General features: G+C 40.4%; 1 protein-coding gene across 6 annotated transcripts in view; it reads right to left on the bottom strand.

Moving 5' to 3' along the window:
- Positions 1 to 717: 717 nt before the first annotated feature.
- Positions 718 to 19,007, bottom strand: part of SLC22A15 (solute carrier family 22 member 15) — a 71,488-nt gene continuing 53,198 nt past the window's right edge. The window contains exons 8-14 of one of the 6 annotated variants that reach the window (XR_009219773.1): positions 18,853 to 18,938; positions 8,366 to 8,486; positions 6,769 to 6,841; positions 4,262 to 4,450; positions 3,807 to 3,951; positions 2,312 to 2,358; positions 718 to 2,036 (exon numbers count right to left, since the gene is read on the bottom strand). Coding sequence is in view for 4 of the 6 variants with exons in the window: in XM_058538885.1 (XP_058394868.1) it covers positions 3,862 to 3,951; positions 4,262 to 4,450; positions 6,769 to 6,841; positions 8,366 to 8,486; positions 18,853 to 18,938 (559 nt within the window). In the remaining 2 variants the exon portion in view is untranslated. The other 5 variants (XR_009219772.1, XM_058538885.1, XM_058538886.1 and 2 more) reach the window with 5 other exon arrangements.

The raw sequence follows: 19,007 nt of genomic DNA, 5'->3' as shown, positions 1-19,007 counted from the left end.
GTGGGTCATGAAATCAATTTAGGGGGGTCACAAATGGCATTTTAAAAAATGAAACAGAACAGAACTTATCAGTGTGCGTAGCAAGAATAAAGATTGTTCCATGAAAGTTTTACATACATGTACACATATATATTTTAAACATATATTATACATATATACATATTTGTAAGGGAGGAGAAAGGGAGGGATAAAGAGAGAGAACATGTGAAAAAACATTTCTTATTGTGGGTCAAGATCAAGAAAGTTTGAAGGCCAAGGCAGCAGGAAGCTAAAGAGACACTGTGTGTCAATTCACCATATGTACTACAATATCCCTTATTTTGCTAAGCAAGTTTCCTTTCATTCCTTGACTGCTAATAGCTTTTATTTTGAATAGATATTGAATTTTGCCACATAATCTTTATGCATCTACTGAGGTAATCATAAGGTCTTTTTCTTCATGTACCATATAGATGAATTTTCCAACAACACGTTATCTTTGCATTTTTCTCTTTCTAAAAATATTTTTATAGTTATCTATTGTGCCCATGACTCCCTAACTTCGCTACAGCCACTGTCCCACATACCACCCATAATTTCTAGCAGATTCTATATTTTCCCAATTTGTCAAATATGTTACTATACATCCTGACACATTCTGTAAGAATGAAAGGCCTATGTTTTGTGATTCTTTATTAAATTCATAAGAAGCCAAAATACCTGCATTTTATTTAGTTAAAAAAAATTCCTTATAGATATCTTTTCAATTTAAGAACCAATTAACTAATAAGAATTTGTAATGGAGGAGTAAGTCCTATTGGAAAGCTGTATTTTAACTCTGATACAATAGTAACAATTATTTCAATGTTAAGAATATAAATCTACTAAAAGTATCTTCATCAATCTGACCTCCATAAAAATACCTGTCCAAATTACATTCACTTAAGCAGTGCCCCAGAAACTTTTATTTGCTTCTTGTTTATTTGTTGTATTTTATTTACTCATTTTTAAATACTAAAGAACGTCTATATTGCTTGAAAGCAGTCAAATGACAAATACTGCATTTTCAATGGGCAGTGGTTTTAACTCATCAGGAAACCACAAAACAGTTTCTTTCAACATATCCGTGTGGTGCCAAGGCTCTGGACAAGCTCTTAGACCTCTGACCCTGGAAACCCCAGGGTTTCTTATGTATCTTACATTTTTCTTGCTGCTTTGGAGAAAAGAGATTTAACTTTGAATACAACAAAAAAATAAAAAAGGATATCTTTTACAAATCATCTGCACAAACAAAATATTTTAGCCATAAATTAAAAGTTTTCCAATAATTTAATCAAGACAACTATACACATGTGATATTCTCTACAATCACTATTCTTCAACAGTTAATAGCAAAGGGAAAAAACTTTCTTTTTATAAAAGGCAGTGGAATGAAAAAACAGTAATTATTAAACTTTGCCAAAAGACCATCTAGAAAGAAACAAAATTTAGTGACACATCTGATATGAGCAGCTGGTAGCCTGCCCAGCCTTATTAGGCAACATGTGTTCAACCTGTGTATCCCTCCCTCTCTTCTTCCACCCCGTAGCTGGGATAAGGAGACTCAGGGATAGAACTAAATCCTCATTTACTTAGCCAGAGGCAGAGGGAAGCCCAGTGCTAATAGAGAGATGGATTTCCAGTTGGTCTTCAAATAGAACAAAGCCATACATTGCTTATCTCTGGGTATTAGGCCTATAATACCCAGGGATATAAATTTAACTTCTAGTTTCCAAATTTTCTATAATGGGATGTATTACCCTTATAACTCAAAGAGAGCTCCAACCAACCAAAAAATCACATATATGTTGGTTTACTGTTTTATCTTTAATGCCTGACCATTGATGAAGAGCTTCTAAGTGTCCTTGTAAGTTCTTCCTCTCTTCTTCTTCTGGTGTTGGGCAGGGTCTCCATTTTCCAGAAAGACAAGCAGGATTCCACAATTTGGGGGTTTGGGTCAGATTTGCCTGGGATTTATAAAAATGATCCTGGGAGGAGTTCCACAGTTTCCCTGATGGCTAGAAACAGTAATACTTATTAGGGCCCTACTGTGTCTAGGCCCATGTCTAGGCACAGCAGAGAGAAATAAACACTAGTAGAGATGGCCCAATTTGTGAAGAGCCCAATACATAATCAAGGGCATAAAGAACATAAAAATACTTTAACAAATACAAAGACTGATAGAGGGCAAGCCAAGAGGTCAACGTGGAAGAGGACAGAAGAGTGTCGGAGCCAACTAGGGGTGATCCCTCCAAGGTTTCCAGAAGCAGTCACAGTAACATCTTCTCTTTACCTCTAATGCAATTTCTTTCCTCCAAGAGATTAGTAGAAATGGAAATTCTGAAAACACAAAGACATTTTCCTAGTGACTTACAGCAATGCTGCTCAAGCTTGTTGACTCCAGGTTAAAACTCTTATTTGGGATAACACTCAAGTTTCACAGGGAAATATATTTTCACCATGTGATTTTAGCAAACTAAGCATGATTTTGATTTATTTGAAAGTTAGTAGTACTTAATAAAAAACCAACATTTCCTATGAAATTACTGAGCCTTCCATTCTACTAAACAGGCAGGAGCTGATCTAGGACTAGAAGAGTTCAAGATGCTAAATCTTGCCTGAGTCCCTCATTGCACAAGACTGAAAACAAAACAAACAAAAATTTGTGAAAGATAATTTTCTTTTCTTCCTTATTAAAAACGGCACCTTTTTTTTTTTTTCATTTTAACATCCACGTGCTCAACAGGTCATTTTTTAACTGCCTTCCACCTTTATGAAACTTCATCATTTACTGTGCATGACTCTGAAGTTATTGCTGGTACTAGGACCTGAGATAGAAATTTTTCTGGAGGTGCTCATAAGTGGGAACTAAAGAAATCACACAACTTGAGTATCAAGGAGAGCTCCCAGGAGCCGCAGCCACACCTCGGACTCTGAGAAAATCACTTGGGCACAGCTGGCTTTTCCTAGTGGATCATCTGTGGGACTAAAGGCACAAGGAACTCAAGCCAAGCAACAGGCTGGGAACCAGGCTGAGGACCCAAATTTCATCAGATCGGGTAAAACTGGAGGGCCTCGCGCCACACAGATCACCTTTGGCATAAAACTGAAATGCTAACACCAACTCGCCTCAAAAGATTCCTGGTGAGGAGTGACTGATAAGGGTAGATGTCAAGTACAGTATAAAGATGAAATTTGAAGAACCTAAAGATTAAATTTTTTTTTTTTATAATTTTATTTATTTATTTATTTTTCCCCCAAAGCCCCAGTAGATAGTTGTATGTCATAGTTGCACATCCTTCTAGTTGCTGTATGTGGGACGTGGCCTCAGCATGGCCGGAGAAGCGGTATGTCGGTGCGCGCCCGGGATCCGAACCCAGGCCGCCAGCAGCGGAGCGCGCGCACTTAACCACTAAGCCACGGGGCCGGCCCTAAAGATTAAATCTTAAGAGTGGTTTATCTTACCCCACTAAAATGGTGAGAAGAAATTTTACATATCTGCCTTTAGGTCATGATGAAGAAAAAGTAACATGGTCATACTTCTAGAAATAAATCAGCTTGCCACTCTGGCACATGGATTTGAGCTATCTGGCCAGAGGTCATGGTTCTGACCTAAACCCGAATTTTGGACAAATTAACAACTATTCCTTCAATGCAGTGATGTCCTCTTTCATGAACTCTCTTCTCCAACTTCCTTTGTGCCTGAAAAAATCAGTCCACACTGAGTACCCTTTATGTATGTTCAAGTCTATCTTTCTACAACTCTTAAGTTTCCTGGGAGAACCTGCCTTAGCCAGAGGCACAAAAGATGATCCTCTGCTTCTGAGGAGGAATCTGGGCTCTTCACTTGATCATCTGAGTCTCTTCATCGGCGTCATAAAACTCTTCCTCCTCCTCACTCTCACTCCCTGATGCGCTCTCCCTGCCCGCAGACTGAAACAGGAAAGGAGAAAAGGACGGTGAAATGATGTCATGACATTTCTAAAATGAAAATTACTGTCTAGCATTCAACTGACAAATGTATTTTTACGACATCTATTCCCCTAAGAATTAGCCCCTAAAGTGTTCTAAGAATGCTAATGAATCATCGATCATCTTTATTTCTCTGAAAATCAGCTGCTTTGTTTTCTAGCAGTTTTGCTTAGATCTATTTAATCTATTTAACCAGATATTCCTCCTCACCCCCCAAAACTATCATCATCCAAGTGGTAGACCTGAATGATTAAGAAAGATACCGCCATACCTGTGGGGGATCCAAAGTCTGTAAAGATAACGCTTCCTCCCCCAGCCTCCGATATGAATACACGTGAAGGTCAGCAAACGTCTCTAGCAATGGACTGTTAAGGGTTTCTGGCAATAATAAACTCAGGAGGCCCGAGGTCAGGCCCGTGGCTCCAAAGACAATGAAGGGTAAAGACCACTGCACATATTTCTGTAAGGGCAGGGAGTGGGATGAAAGCAAACAAAGACCCAGTATCAGTGTCCTAGCAGCTGATATCACGATGTCACAATGACTGAAGAGCTGCCGTGTTTACTAGCCAGTTTACACCTTCCCACTAGAGTACACTATAAACCACTTCTTTCCCCACAGAGAATTACTCTAGGAAATCATGGAGTGATTTCTCAGGCACACAGAGATAGGACTAAGTCAACACAACAGCACTGGTATGTTTTATGCATGGGATGGGTACTGTGGGAGGACAGGCCTTGGCTGCCTTGGCACAGGCCAGGCCTCCAGGGCCAGAGTTCACAGGGAATCTGGGGCTCGGCTTCCATTCCAGGCAAGGTGCTTATAACACAGTGATCTCCACATACTCTTGACATAGGAGACACCCCAAAGTACTTGCTGATGACAAACTTTAAAGTTCTCAACCCTGGGATCAGTCAACAACCCCATATATGCTCACTGATTCTCTCAGCATCATAACTGAGAGGCACAGAGATTAAAGGTATAAACACTAGAAAAAGAAGTCTAGAGAACCCAAGCACGTACACTACCTGATTTGGAAACTACCTGAACTGAACATGGTAGAGGGCCAGGGACACAAACACTAACTTCAGAGATCCAAAAGATAACCTCAGGAAAATTTAAATAGTTTCTTTAAGTATAAACAGGTTCAAAGATAACAACACAGAAAACGTTCCTTGCAAGATGTTGCTCTGGGGCCTGAGCTGATTAACATTCTTGAATTTCTGCACAGGAGTTGCTCAGCTTTATCATCTTTTGGTTTAGGCTTCCAAATTCCATGGCTAGGATCACTATTAGTTAGGATGTCTCCTTAGGTAATATTTTCCTGATTTTTCAAAAGTAAGGAGATGATGGAGAAGGAGGAGGGAGAGAGGGACTGAGGGGTGGAGAGGGGATGGGGAAGGACAGGAGGATGGAGGAGGAGTGGGGAGGAGAATCTCTGACCTCTGGCCATCTACATGCGAATACATGTCCAGCACTATGGGTGTGTTATCGAATCAACTCTCACCTCTTCTCAACTTAGCAAGAATCAATAGAGACACAGTGCTGGGTATTACAACGTTCTAGGATAGCCATCCAAAGTCAGATTATGTCTAATGATAAACACCTAATGTTGGATACATTTTGCAGAATGGAACTAATAGGACTTCTTCATAAGAAGCCTCTTGTGATCTAAAATTAAGCAAGAAACATGGCGAGAGAGACAAAAAGGAAGTGTATGGCAACTCAAAAAATGAAAAGGCAGGGCTGGCCCATGGCGTAGTGGCTAAATGCGTGCGCTCTGCTGCTGGCAGCCCAGATTCAGATCCCAGGTGCACAGCGATGCACCGCTTGTCAGGCCATGCTGTGGCGGCGTCCCACATAAAGTGGAGGAAGAAAGCCATAGATGTTAGCCCAGGGCCAGTCTTCCTCAGCAAAAAGGGAGGATTGGCATGGATGTTAGCTCAGGGCAGATCTTTCTCACATAAAAAAAAAAGAAAAGAAAAGAAAAGAAAAGGCTGCAATGGCATTTCAGAGACATCCCGTATAAGGAAATGGTGAGTAAAGTTCCCTGAGTAATGAACAGTTGTCTACAAAATAGGCTCACAAGCCCCACACCAAATCCAGTCATCCATCGATGAGTCTTGGCTGGAAAAGTCATAGATGAGACCAAGCAGAGATATGCGTAGGGGCTCCATGAGTTCTTTCGCAGAACCAGAACATCTCAAGACTGGACAGATTCTGGGGCTGTCATTTAGTCTATTCCCCTTTCTTTTGACTGTGAAGTTTAGAAAATGGCAAAAACTATTAGTAGACAGACCACTAGGCATATTTCTCTTCTAATTTTCTTTTCCAAGTGGCGTGCCTTTACGGAAGGTATCTATCCTCTTTCTGCTGCATTCTTAGCTTTGATACAGGGGTAACAACAACGCCTACCTCATATGGTTATTGTGAAGATTACAGGAGATGATATATGTAAAGTGCTTAGCTCAGAGCCCAGCACACAGCAGAAACTTAACAACTATTCACTAAGGGACTAACTTACGAATGGGGACAGGAACGGGCTGGCACTAGCTAACTCTCCCATGAATACAGAGGAGCAAAAAATCAGAGCCATCAGCGGTAAAAGCATCCTTGGTAAGAGTCCATTCGTCCTGATGGATCCTTAATCTAAAAGGCACAAGGTTCACATTTGTGTCAGCCATCAAGCGGCAGCTGTTCATTACCTCTCTCTACTCAAAAGCACAGGCATTTACAAAGCAGAGATCAAAAAAAAACAAAACCAGGAAGTACAAACCAACCAGTGAGGGGATGAAGGGAGCAATAATCCCACCAACTCGGGAGAACATGGAACAAGTTCCAAGCCCAACATTCCTAAAAGGCATAAGAAAAAGTGAAAAAAAAAAAGTCAGTATGTTCTGGAGGGACAATCTAAAGACCCTGGGGGATAGTGGGCCTAGAATAACCTATCCCAAAGTGAAAGTGCAGGATCCTATAGAGCAGTGCTGCCTATTAGAACTTTCTATGATGCTGGAAACGTTCTATAATTGCACTATCCAATGTGGAAGCCACTAGGCACATGCAGCTACTGAGCACTTGAAACACGATTAGTAAGAATGAGGAACTAAATTTTTAATTTATTTCATTTAATTAATTTAAATTTAAATTACCACACGAGGCTAGTAACTACCATATTGGACAGTGTAGTTACAGAGGATGGTGCAGCAATGAGCATGTGAATATTTCTTGTCAAATGTTCTTATGGCTTTTTGTGTCTTAGGTCTCCTATCATTTAATATAGCCATGGAGAGCTAGGGCTTTCTGATTTAAGACGTCTGCCCATTTATTTAAACTCAACTAATTAACTATTAAAGGGTCAGTTATATAAAGAGGGATTGACAGAGCATATATTCTCAGAAACCAAGAACAGTACTTTTTTGAGGAGTATGGGTATGAAAGAGGTGGGAGGAAGTGAGAATGATAATGGTTACAGGTGGGGGACCATACATCACCCTGTTATCCCAGCCTAAACGTTAATAATGCCCACATTCGCACTCAGAAGTGTCCCAGTTTGGATAAAATGGTCATCTTAGTTTTACAGCCAATAGCCAGAGAAAGTAGGTTATAGGAACAATTAGGAAATGACTAGCCAGTCGCAGACAATCTGATCTCTTACTGGGAAGAAGGCAGAACCATCAGGCTTCTTGCATGGATAAGGGAAACAGAAGGATCCGTTTGGAATGATCCTCACAAAGACAGGGAAAGTGCCAAGTGAGGGATACCGGCCCAGCTCTCAGAGGCAGTTCTGCATAATCTAAGCTGCATCCCTGCCCTTCAAATTTGAGTTTGTTTTTTTATTTTCAGACTTATTTTATGAGGGGAAACTTAGTATTGAATATGTTCTTTTCGATATAACAAGTCCTAATCATTAAAAGCCACCATTAACAACCAATATGTAAATCTAATATTCACTTACCACTATATGGAATGACCTTTTTAAAAATGTGTATATTTTGTGCTAAAATGCAGGCTCTGTGATAACAGGGACCTTGTCCCCCTGTCTGTCATGTGCCTGACACAGAATGGTGACTGAATAAATGAAGTCCACTGGAATAAAAACAACATCTGAGCACTATTTGGGGGATGGGCTATGTTTACTGTAGAGCTCTTCTCTCATGATTTACACGAGGGAAATCAGCCCAAGATAAAGCTACGCTTTCCTCAGCCAAGCAGGCAGAGAGCAGTCTGTGCAGTTTCTGAGCTTACAACTGCTTGCTGAGTTGCTGCTGGCCCACCCCACTACGCTCCAGGGGAAATGAGAACCCTAGCTCCAATGACATAACCATCCAGAAGAGAATGCAGGCTGTATGAAGGAGGCGGCGGCCGTGTGAGGCTTACCTGATGACTGTAGGGTAAAGCTCCGAGGTGTAGATATACACGATGTTAAAGGCAGCACTGATAGTCAGCTTCCCCAGCAGAGACAGGGAACGACTGTTCACCACTGCAAACACACCTGTGTCTGAGGGGAACAAGTGCAGCCCCTGTGAGGGCCTTTGTGGAGAAAAATTCCTTTAAATGACACATTTAATCCTGAAGGAGCAAGAGGCATTAATGTTGATCTCAAACAGCACAGAGGCAGTGTAACCGAATACACACTCAGAAGGTTTAGCAATCACTCACAGCACACATGCAAATACTTCTCAGTGTTTGGCTATCCCCATGAAATCCCTGAGAGCCCCCTGAAAACTTCTGCCCCGTAGTCAAGTCAGCTTCATGGGAGTCCTACGTTTCATCTACCAAGGGTGTTCCTTGCCTCTCCTTTCTTCCCAACCTTGTCTAACAATCAGTGATGTAAAACGTGGTCAGCATGACAAGCCCTGGCACGTGAGAGGCGTAAGTCACAGATACAGAGGCAGCGGTGAGGTCCGGAGAAACTCCTGTCTTCAGTTTGCATTCCTTGGCGGTCCATTGCGAAGATAAGGAATAATCCCATTAAACTACTCCCAGAAGATGTAAACCATCAATATTCTTTAAAGAACAAGACTCTAAATATGGAACTACTTTTAATCCTTCCTCCTCCCCAACTTCTTACTTAAATTACTAATCCATAATGATATTTGAGTTTCTTAATGTAATGTTTTTACGTAAAATGCAAAAATACATTTTATGCCAGTTCACTTCCCTATCAAAAATATTACTAATTATCCCGTGGTTCTTTCCTTTGTTAACATTATCCTCTCTGGGATCTTACAATTTAATTATTCCCTTTCAAACACATTTAACCTCTCCCCTTCAAAAACCCACTAGTCTCTTCCATCAAAATAACAATTTTCTTTGTCTGAGGAAAAAAAATTCTCATTGACTCTGATATACTTTCTCCCTTCACTATCAAACATCTCCAGTGAGTGGCCAACCATCCATTTCCTCAAATGCATCTGCCCTGTAACTCACTGCGATCTGGCTTCCAATACCATCCTCCCCTGAAATTTCTGCTCTTGAAGGTCAACAGCCATGTCCTAATCACCAAAGTAATTGCCTCTCACTCTCCTTGACATTTCTGCCAAATAGAACACGCTGGTCCCCTTCCTTGGGGCTGCATGCATGGCTCAGATAAACCACTCTTCCCTTAAATAACTCAAATGCAATATCTTCTCCTTCCTTTGACCTCCACTGCTCCTATTTCCTAACCCATTCAACTGGCATGCTTCAGACATTCTCTTGTCAACGCTTACTTTTCCATCTTGTCTGCCCAAAATATATTGAGTTGCCTTAGGCAAAGGCTGGTATCTTGCTTGTATCTGTGACCCTCACAGCACCTCCCAGAGTACGATGCACAGCGGTGCTCACTAAATATTTGTTGAATGAATAGTAGAAGGACTACAACAGAGATTAATTTAAGTGAAAAGAATCTGTGCTCATGCTCTCTCAACCTCTGAAGAGGGAAGCATATAATGCACTCCACTCCAAAATATGTTTCACCTTCCAGGCTTGACTATGAAATAAATCTTCATCTACTTTAAAGATGGCATCCAGAGCACAGTAGCCCAGGCACTGCCAAACTCGACCATCTGGGGCTTCCTCCTCTTCTGCCAGGCAATTTGGAAGAAGATGTCAGCAATTTTAAGCACTGAATATATTATTTTAGGGCATGAGGTGCTTCTGGAAAAAGAATTCTGCCTTTCAGCATTTACCCCAAGATATGTGTCTGGACTTTTGATATCTATCACCTTCAATTAAACCAATAATAAGGGCAAATTAAATTCATCAATTATTTTCCAGAAAACTGAGTCAGGAGAAGGTAGTGGACAGCACTGGAGCAAACAGAAATGTGCACATTTGCTTGATTGCAAATGATCTTTGGGACTATTTTCAACCCATACACGATGGCATCTTTCAGAACTGGACGGAGACACTCCACAACACCTTTAACAACAGGTTAGGGGATTGCCATCCTGAAAATTGAATTCAAATGGCACATCACAGAAGGCTTATCATCTGAATACCCATAAGAGCCAAGGCTGGAGAGGTCTCCCACGTGAGGCTCAGGACACCTCCAGCCGTGGCCCCTCTGGGGAGTATGGCTCCAGCTGTACGCCCACAGAGCGCTCAAATCAACCTGACACCTCATCTGATGCTTGAAACGTCTCTGTTCCTGCCAACAGAGTCCAAAGTCGCCATTTGAACCTGGGGGAATTCACTTTTTCTCAAGGTAGTCCACGTCAATTTTAGATAGCTCTGGTTATTAGAAAACTATTTCTTATCCTTTTTGGGACTCCTGCCTGTAGAGCTGCTGGGCTGTTGGTCAACCTGAATTAATGTTCAGAAAGGCTTTGAAGCCAGTGTGATGGTTCCCTGGATTCCTGACCTTGGTTCTCTATCTGAAAATGAAATCAGATGTTATTGGCTACTACCAATGAATGTTCAAAGCGACGTTTAGAAAAAAAGTGATTTTTTTTTTTTTTTTTTTTTTTGTGAGGGAGATCAGCCCTGAGCTAACATTCGTGCTAATCCTCCTCCTCCTCTTTCTGCTGAGGAAGACCGGTTCTGAGCTAACATCTATTGCCAAGCCTCTTCCTTTGTTTTTTCTTCCCCAAAGCCCCAGTAGATAGTTGTATGTCATAGTTGCACATCCTTCTAGTTGCTGTATGTGGGACGTGGCCTCAGCATGGCTGGAGAAGCGGTGCATCGGTGCGCGCCCGGGATCCGAACCCGGGCCACCAGTAGCAGAGTGCGCGCACTTAACCACTAAGCCACCGGGCTGGCCTGAAAAAAAGTGATTCAAAAGGGAAAATTACATTCAATTATCTTTGGGGGAAAAAGGGGAATTCTCAAAATACTTGCATCCTTCAAGGTAGTGAACTCAAGAGAGTATAAGTTAATTCCAATGATGCAGCTACCAAGGACATCATTTTTGGAACTAGTTATCTGGAAGTTTTCTCAGAGCCCCATTGGGGTCACTAGAACAAAATGTCTCAGAATGTTATAGTCACATTTCACTGACTCAAAATAGTAAATTCAACTTAATCATTCACTTCATTCACTGGATGATTATAGCAAATTTTTGATTGTTCATGTATATGTTAAAAATCTTTAAGACAGCTGTAGGCCTTCTACTATGATACATAGATTGGGCAAAGAATCACAATTCATTTTGCTTCCCTTTGGCTTTTTTTTTTTAAAGAAAAGTACTATATATGCACAAAGTTCTGTCACTATAGTTTCACCATTTCTAGTTGCACATGCATGAAATAATTCAGTTTGTAGACTTGTGTCTGGCTTCTTTTAGTTAGCATAATGCCTTTGAAATTTATCCATGTTGTATGTATCAGTAATATTTTTTTTGAGTAATATTTCACGGTATGGATATACTACAATTTGTTTATCCATTCCTCAGTTGATGGACATTTGGGTTCTTTGCAGTTTGGGGCTGTTATTAATAAAGCTACTATGAAGATGTGCATCAAAATCTTTGTGTGGATCTATGTTTCTGCTTCTCTTGGGTAAAGTTGAGTCATATAGTAAGTGTATGTTTCACTTTAAAATAAGCTCAAGTTTTCCAGAGTGTGTGTACCATTTTGCATTTCTATCAGCTGTGTATAAGAGTTTCAACTCTTGGGGCTGGCCCAGTGGCACAAGCGGTTAGGTGTGCACGCTCCGCTGTGGCGGCCCAGGGTTCGCTGGTTCGGATCCCAGGCGCTCACCGACGCACCGCTTGTTAGGACATGCTGTGGTGGCGTCCCATATAAAGTAGAGGAAGATGGGCACAGATGTTAGCCCAGGGCCAGTCTTCCTCAGCAAAAAAGAGGAGGCTTGGCATCGGATGTTAGCTCAGGGCTAGTCTTCCTCACCAGAAAAAAAAAAAAAAAGAGTTCCAATTCTTTCTTATCATTGCCAAGATTTGGTATGGTCAGTCTTTTTAATTTTAGCCATTCTAATGGGTATGCAGTGGTATCCCATCATGGTTTTAATTTCCATTTCCCTAAAGTCTAATGATGTTGAATATCTTTTCCCATGCTTATTTACCATTTTATATCCTTTTGCAGAAGTGTCTGTTCAAATATTTTGCTGATTTTTTTCTCATTACTGAACCGTTAAGAGTCCATTCTATATTGTGGTACAGGTCCTTTATCATGTTCTGCAAATATTTTTCCCAGTCTGTGCCTTGCTTTTCATTTCCTTAGTAATGTCTTTTAAAAACCAAAAGTTTTTAGCTTTGATTAAGTCTAAGTTATGAATTTTCTTTTTTGTGCTTTTTGTGTCCTATTTAAGAAATCTTTGCCTAACCCAAAGTCACTAAGATTTTTCTCCTATGTTCTCTTTTAGAAGTTGTATAGTTTTCACTTTTACATTTAGGTTCACCATCTATTTCAAGTTAATTACTGCATATAATGTGATGTGCAGGTCGAAGTTAAATTTTTTGCATATGGTTATCCTATTATTCCAGCACTGTTTGTTGAAAAGATTATCTTTTCCTCATTGAATTGACTTATCATCTTTGTCAAAAATCAACTAACCACGTGCATTTTTTTCTATGTATGTCATGATTGAAGAAAACATTTTCAAAAGGTGAAGGTGAATAAAATCTCAGCCCCCTCAAAAAAATAAAACAAAAATCAATTGACCATCTATGTGAGTATTTCATACTCATTTCTGTTCCATTATCTATACATCCATTCCTATGCCATTATCATACTGTCTTAATTAATGTAACTTTGTAGTAAGTTTTAAAATCAGATGGGTAAGTCCTCCAACTTTGTTTTTCTTGACAAAAATTACTTTGGATATTCTAGATTCTTTGTATTTCCATAAAAATTTTAGTATTAACTTGTCAACATCCATCAACAAAAAGAAGCCTGCTGGAAATTTTATTGAGATTGTGCTGAAGACAGATCAATTTGGGGAGAACTGACGTCTTAAACTATTTTCTGATCCTTGAGTAAGGTAATCTTTTCATTTATTTTATTATTATTACTACCACCAATTCATTTATTCAGTCTTCTTTAATTTCTCTCATCAATGTTTTATATATTATAGTTTTCTATAGGTCTTAAACATATTTTATAAAATTTATCCCTAAATATTTCATATTTTTATTTTATTAGGAATGGTATTGTTTTATTTCAATTATAAATTGTTTGTTGCTAATATACAGAAACAAAATTGTGTCACACGACTCTGCTAAACTCATTTATTAATTCTAGTAGATTTTTTGTATATTCTTTAGGATTTTCTATGGAGACAATCATGTAGTCTTATGAGTAAAGACATTTTACTTCTGCCTTTCCAATTTGGATCCCTTTAATTTCTTTTCATTGCCGTAACGTATCCACTAGTAATTTCAGTACAATGCTCCACAGAAGTGGTATGCTCCATAAGAATGGATATCCTTGCCTTTTTCCTGATCTTAGGGAGCAAGTATTTAGTTTTTCACCACTAAATGTGATGGTAGCTGTAGGTTTTCCATTAACGCCCTTTATCAAGTTAAGGAACCTTCTAGTTGTAGTTGCTGATGGTTTTTGTAATGAATAGATGTCGAATTCTGACAAGTGCTTTTTCTACTTGCATTGAAATAATCAAGATTTTTTTTTTTCCTTTTTGATCTTTTAATGTGGTGAATGAGACTGATCAGCTTTTGAATGTTAAACTAACCTTGCATTTGTGAGATAAACCCTGCTTGGTCGTGATGTAGTACCCTTTTTATGCATTGCTGGATTCAATTTGGTAATATTTAGTTAGGGATTTTTGCATCTATATTAATGAGGGATACTGGTCTATAGTCTTCTTGTAATGTCTTTGTTTGGTTTTAGTGTCAGGGCAATTGCTGGCCTCACAGATTATGTTGGGAGAGTATTCCCTCCTTTTTATTTTCTGGAAGAATGTGTAGAATTGGCATTATTTTTTCCTTATGTGTTTCATAAAATTTACCATAAAATTTGTTTCTACTGATATTGCTCCTGGTTGTGGGAGTATTTTCCTACTTATTTGCACACCTGGTAATATTGACTGGATGCCGTACACTGTGAATGTTATATTGTTAGGTGCTGGATTTTACTGTATTCCTTTAACTATTGTTGCTCTTTGTTCTGGGACGCAGTTAAGTTACATGGAATCACTTGATCCTCCCGAGACTTTTTAAGCCCTTTTAGGGCAAGGAGAGAACAGCCTTTAGTGTAGGGCTACTCTGACCCAGGAGGTCTCTACCCAGTGTTCCACATCTGGCTGAAGAGAACACAAACTAGGCATGGCCCTAGGTTCCAAGAATGTTCTACCTGCTCCTTGCTGGTGGTCCTCTCCTGGCCTCAGGAGTTTCCTCAAATGCATGCATAGATCAGTAAGCAGCCAAAGCCTTGGAGGCCCTTCTGCAGATCTCTAGAGTTCTTCTGTGCATCTTACTCCTCTCCAGTATTTTGCCCAGTAAATTCTAGCCATCTTGGCCTCCCAGGCTTCAAATCTGTCTCCTGGTGAGAGCACCAGGATTTGCTGGGCTCCCCTCCCTGCACTGGGGCTTGGAAACCCTGAGTTTGGACACTTAGGGTGCACTTTGTTTGTTTCCCTTCTCTCAAGGATCACTGTCTGTCCTGTGTAGCCTGTTGTCCAATGCCTGAAAATAAGCATTTCTTACATTTTTGTCTGGTTTTATAGTTGTTTATAGCAGGAGGATACCTGGTTCCAATTACTATCATGGCCTGAAGTTAAAGTTCCCATAGCATTTTTTTTTTTTTTGGCGGGGGGGAAGATCAGCCCTGAGCTAACATCCATGCCAATCCTCCTCTTTTTGCTGAGAAAGACTGGCCCTGAGCTAACATCTATTGCCAATCTTCCTTCTTTTTTTTCCCTTTTTTTCCCCAAAGCCCCAGTAGATGGTTGTATGTTGTAGTTGCACATCCTTCTAGTTGCTGTATGTGGGATGCCGCCTCAGCATGGCCGGACAAGTGGTGCATCAGTGAGCGCCCAGGATCCGAACCCGGGCCGCCAGTAGCAGAGCATGTGCACTTAACCGCTAAGCCACAGGGCCAGACCCTCCCATAGCATTTTGTTGTCAGTTCTCATATGGTACCATCTGTCCTTTTTTGGTATTTTTTTTTTTTTGCATCATTCATTTCCCTCACTAGATTGCAAGCTCTTGGAGACCAAGAACTAGGTCCTGTTTATGGAGAATACACTGTATACAGCAGCCCCTAGAGAAGTCCAGTGAATAAAGAATGGGCAGACTGAGGTTGAGAAGAGAAATGAGATATAAAGCCTCCACTAGAGCTAAGTCTGAGGACATTCTCTCCAAATGTGAAACATGTTTCTCTAGTCATGTGCTGTAACGTCCTAATATTCAGATTCTCCGGCAGGACCACAACTGCCAGAAACCTCCTTGCCAATCTCCTTGTCCAGTGCCACTCTGACAACCCAGGTTCTTGAACTCTGGCCAATTCTCATCAGGCCTCCCCACTGCAGAGTTAAGAAATGGCCCTCATCAGGCAGTGTTAATCCTCTAAGGCTACAGCTTCACCATTTGCAATGAATACTTTGGTCCTAAAACTCTAAGAGGGAAAAACAGCATTCCCAAAAGAGCACCGACTTGAGTTGGAAAGACCTGCAATCTGAATCCCAGGTGTGTGGCGGAAGCTTGGACAAGTTGCTCCACCCACCTGAGATTTAGTTTCCTTATAAAATGAGGATAATATGTAATACCATCTACATATGACGAGAACTCAGCACATAATCAACACTTAATAAATCATAGTCAGTATTGTAGCTTAATTGGGATCCTTCAAGCAAGGATAGAGATCAGGCAAAATGTATGATGACCAATCTGTGGAAAAAATTAGTGGCCACCTGGTAACATTGCACCTAGGGGAGAACATTTACTTGGAGGGCAACCAGTGTGCAAATATGTACTGGGCAGGATACTTCTGTCTAATAATTATAAACCACGGACTGAGAAATGACAAACAGTTTATTTTCTAGAGTACTGGCTGACTCTTCTAGAGGTATACCTCTATGTCTGTGCCTCGGACACAGGGAACCACAATCATATATAGATGCTAAAAAAAGTTGGTAGGTAGAGGGGCACCTAAGTTGGCAGAAAGGAGAGAATGAATGTATGTTTTGTGGACAAAGTGAGGGCAAATGAGCATAAAAAGCAGTGAGAAAACGAGTGGTCTCCAAGCTCACACAAGATGTTAATGGAATTTTTCAAACTGCTAGGTCTCTTTCTTAATAGGAATTTATCAGAACTTTCATAACATGTAGCTTAAAGCTCAGAACTTTGAAAAAATTGAGACTTAAAAGAAAGCCATCAAAATATTTTAAAGAGTAAATATGAAAAGGTTCAAAGAAAGTTTAAAGAACAAATATTTTTTAGCTCAAAGAAGAGAAGATTCAGGAATAGCTAGATGACTCTCTGCAAGAGAAAGGATTATGTAAACAAAAGGTGACCATCTATTCTCTATCTCCAGTGCTGAATAAAATGAAAGGAAATGGACTCAGTTGTAGTGGAAGAGGATTATTCCAACATTCTAATAGCTATTAAAAATAGAAACAATTTGCTAAGGGACATCATGGAATTTCTTTCCCTGGAAATCTTCAAAAATAGATTAGATATCCACTTTTCTCAGTATAATAGAGGTATCGTGCTCCTGAGGCGCATCTGTCGAGTGTGTAAGATACTCCGCTATGCTATGTTCTTACTCAGTGTCCACTAAGGACATAATCAACAAGGGGTTCAAGCTCTCTCTTAAACAGACTGGAGGTGAGCAGAGAGTGACGACTAGTCTCGACGGGAGACCACAAATCTGTTTTCGCTTTGGTTTTTTGTAGAAAGGGCCATGTGCAGTCCTAGGGTGCTGGTTACCTGGAGTGTACAGATACGTGGAGGGGGGAAAGATAGTAATTGGCCTGGCTTGCAGAGGTGTGATAGGTTACAGGTGTGCTTACAGAAACAATGAAAAGTTTTTCTCTACAAGGTGACAAATAGAACACTGGTCTATTACAGGCAGAAAACAATTGAATTTCCCAGTTGTCTATGAAAAACAAAATCTGCTGAACCTAAAGCTACACTGGTTTGAAGCCCATTACTGTCTTGTCCCAGACAAACAGAACTGGGCACTTTGTTCTACAAGCCCACGACAAAGCAACAACTAGGAGTTTCTCTTCTTCCTGGCACTAGCAGAGGCAACAATTTGCTTAAAGAATAAGAAATAGGCAAAAGTACTGAATTCTCCAGTTTCCACGATTCCATGAAAATCCCTATAAGGCTGTTTTAAACATTGGATACAATCCTACTGAGTGAACAATCTGCACTCTGGATTCAAGGCACAGAACTTCAGGCGGCAACCAACAGCACAGCAGGGCGGTGGAGGGTTACAGAACTAGGACACGTGGCCCTGGATCTTCAATGGGACATGGGTACAGCTGAACCTCTAGAAGAAGCAATTCCCAAGGGAGCATTAAATACAGGATATGCTCTGATGGGACACGAATTCCTCAGCTGCATTTCTAGTAGTCATCAAAACTTTATGGTAAACCATCTCACAATGATGCCCACCTGGAGTACACGCTCCATTATGGAGCCCTAGCAAAATCCAAAAGCCCCCAAAACAAGGCTTGTGTTGTACCATATGCTCCAGCAGCAGAGAGTCTGTGACAACCCACTCCTCGTTGTTGAAAATCACTGCCCAAACCACAGTTCTGAATGTGACAGAGAGCTGGCATGCCTCAAGTGTGCTGGTGCAAAAAAAGGGTTGAGAACCAGCATTATCTACAGAAGTTCTATAGAGGGGCAGAAATCAGGTTAGATAAGGATGCCAAAGGGACCTTTTTTGAAGCTGTGTTTGCACAGCAAATCTACAAATATATAAAAATACCAAAGTTTCCTAAAGATGTTTTATTCACACTTTAAATGAGACTGAGAAAATGTCACCAACAGTGAAGATTATTGTTAGGGTACCTTGGGAGTATTGATGGAGACATGGGGGGGAGGGGGGATGCCAAAGCCACCTTTGAGAACTGGTGGCTCTGATCTCCAATCCTGTGATTGGCTGGAATGAGGAGTGCAATCTGCAGCCTTGGATGGAGCTTCTTTTGGTGCAGAACTAAACGGTCCTCATCATTATCAAATAAACAACTCTAACATCACCAGTGCTGCCGCCCAGACACCCCAGATGGTAGCTTAATCGCCTGAAAGAATTAATAGTGCACCTCTAAGCACATTATTCACCCAGAGAATAGTTTAGGCAATGGAAAGAATCTGGCCCATTATACCCCACACAATTGCTAAATAATATGCAATCATAGAAATGAAGCATGGCATATGGTAATCTCTCTACTAAATTGAGATTCATTGTAATAAAAGTGCTGTTCAAAACCCTTATGTAGAAATTTGAAAGGCATACCTTTCTTTTCTGGAAGAAACATTACAATAAGACAAGCCAGTCCTCCTAGGCACAGAAATGCTGCTAATGTCCGCTTCCGACCAAACCTAAATAATAGGAAGAAATTACATATTTCTTGAGAATCTTGTAAGTCTGCTTCTTCCCCCAACGTTCCT

Source organism: Diceros bicornis, chromosome 4 (genome assembly GCF_020826845.1).
Source record: "Diceros bicornis minor isolate mBicDic1 chromosome 4, mDicBic1.mat.cur, whole genome shotgun sequence".
Taxonomy (NCBI): domain Eukaryota; kingdom Metazoa; phylum Chordata; class Mammalia; order Perissodactyla; family Rhinocerotidae; genus Diceros; species Diceros bicornis.
Note: the sequence above shows the minus strand (reverse complement) of the source record. Positions and strands in the feature narration are given on the sequence as shown.